A 1540-nucleotide genomic window follows, 5' to 3' on the forward strand; every position below is an offset into this window, starting at 1 on the left:
TAACTGCTGTATGCCGTTAGCGTAATATGCGAAATCCCCCGGGGTCACTTAGACCCCATGATCGATCTCTTCTGCTGCTTTATCATTATTGAAGGCAATGCAACATCTATCACTTTCAAGGTTCTTTAGTTTATGGGATATATGGGTTAAAAATTACCTAAGATGTATAATCCTTCCGAAAACGTTACAGTTGATGAGCGACTGTATCCTTTCAAAGGCCGATGTCAATTCAGACAGTACATGCCAAAGAAACCGGCAAAGTATGGCAATAAGTTTTGGGTAGCCTGTTGCTGAAAGTCAAGCTACGCATGGAATATGCAAATATACACTGGCAAGCCGTCAAGTGGAACTCGTGCGAAGTACCAAGGGATGCGAGTGGTTCTCGACATGGTAAAGGGGCTAAAAGGTGATAATGTTACATGTGACAACTTTTTTACTTCGTATGCACTGGGGGTAGAACTGAAAAAAAAGAATTTGACTTTGGTTGGAACTGTAAAAAAAACAAGCCAGAGCTACCCAGGAACTGCTGCAACTACAAGGCAGAAAATTGAACTTTTCAACATTTGCCTTTTCTGAAGATTGCACCATCGTATCATACCTCCCAAAAAAGAACAAGAATGTTATAGTTCCAAGTACTATGCACAATGGCAACCAGGTTTGCGACAGAAAGGGAAGCAAGCCTGACATTATTCTACACTATAGTAATACTAAAGGTGGTGTGGATAATTTAGACAAAATGACCAACGTATTCTTGCCAAAGAATATCTGCACGATGGCCATTAGTCATATTTTACATCATCGACGTATCGGCATACAACGCCTACGTTCTATGGACAGTGAAACATTCAGCATAAAATTTAGAACGGCTGCATAAGCGTCGATTATTCCTGGAAGAACTTGGCAAGGCTCTAGTGCAACCAGAAATGATGTGGCGCAAAACACTGCCCAGAACAGCAGCAGCAAAATCGGCGGTTGAACGGATGCGGAAAGATGCAGAGCAGTCATCTACAAGCGGTATCACTGATACGGATACAGGTGGTAAAAAAAGTGCCCGATGTCAATTGTGTGTTTCAAATGACAACAAGACAAGCGTACGTTGTAAAAAATGCCAAAAATACATTTGTAAAGATCATACACAATCATATTGTAACTTATGTGCAGAAGAAATTTAAGTGTGTCAATGTACATCCACCATATACGGGCATATTAAAAAAAATAATCTCTGAGTATTAGAATATTCATCAGAACCTTTTAAAATAAAATTCACGAATACTTAGTCACAGTATGACCGCAAAACAAACTGTGCATCACTTATGGGTCAATTTGACCCGGAGGATAACGGGAGGTAAGTAAATTTGAGGATAACAGGAGGGTTAAGTAGGGAAAGAGGCAATTGCTCAGCAGTTACTTTAGCAAATTAATTTCAAAACTATCTAATCACTGATGATAAACTTTAAACAAACTTATAAACAATTTAACAGGAGAGGTAAAAATAAAAAAATAGCATTATTCATTTAATGCTAAAATAATCTTCTATCGC

General features: G+C 38.6%; 2 protein-coding genes across 2 annotated transcripts; both read left to right on the plus strand.

The window, feature by feature from the left end:
• The first annotated feature begins 162 nt into the window (after positions 1–162).
• On the plus strand, positions 163–684 carry Tsp_13466 (conserved hypothetical protein). Its single transcript, XM_003367215.1, has 3 exons — positions 163–260; positions 284–406; positions 579–684. The coding sequence occupies exons 1-3, from the start codon at positions 163–165 to the stop codon at positions 682–684; spliced, it is 327 nt and encodes a 108-aa protein (XP_003367263.1).
• A 52-nt stretch (positions 685–736) lies between these two features.
• Tsp_13467 (conserved hypothetical protein) lies at positions 737–1345 on the plus strand (the record flags this gene model as incomplete). Its single annotated transcript, XM_003367216.1, has 3 exons — positions 737–836; positions 862–1091; positions 1284–1345. Coding segments are annotated over exons 1-3 (392 nt in total), but the record flags the coding sequence as incomplete, so codon positions are not given.
• Positions 1346–1540: the final 195 nt, after the last annotated feature.

This window comes from Trichinella spiralis (assembly GCF_000181795.1).
Source record: "Trichinella spiralis strain ISS 195 chromosome Unknown Scfld4632, whole genome shotgun sequence".
Taxonomy (NCBI): Eukaryota; Metazoa; Nematoda; class Enoplea; order Trichinellida; family Trichinellidae; genus Trichinella; species Trichinella spiralis.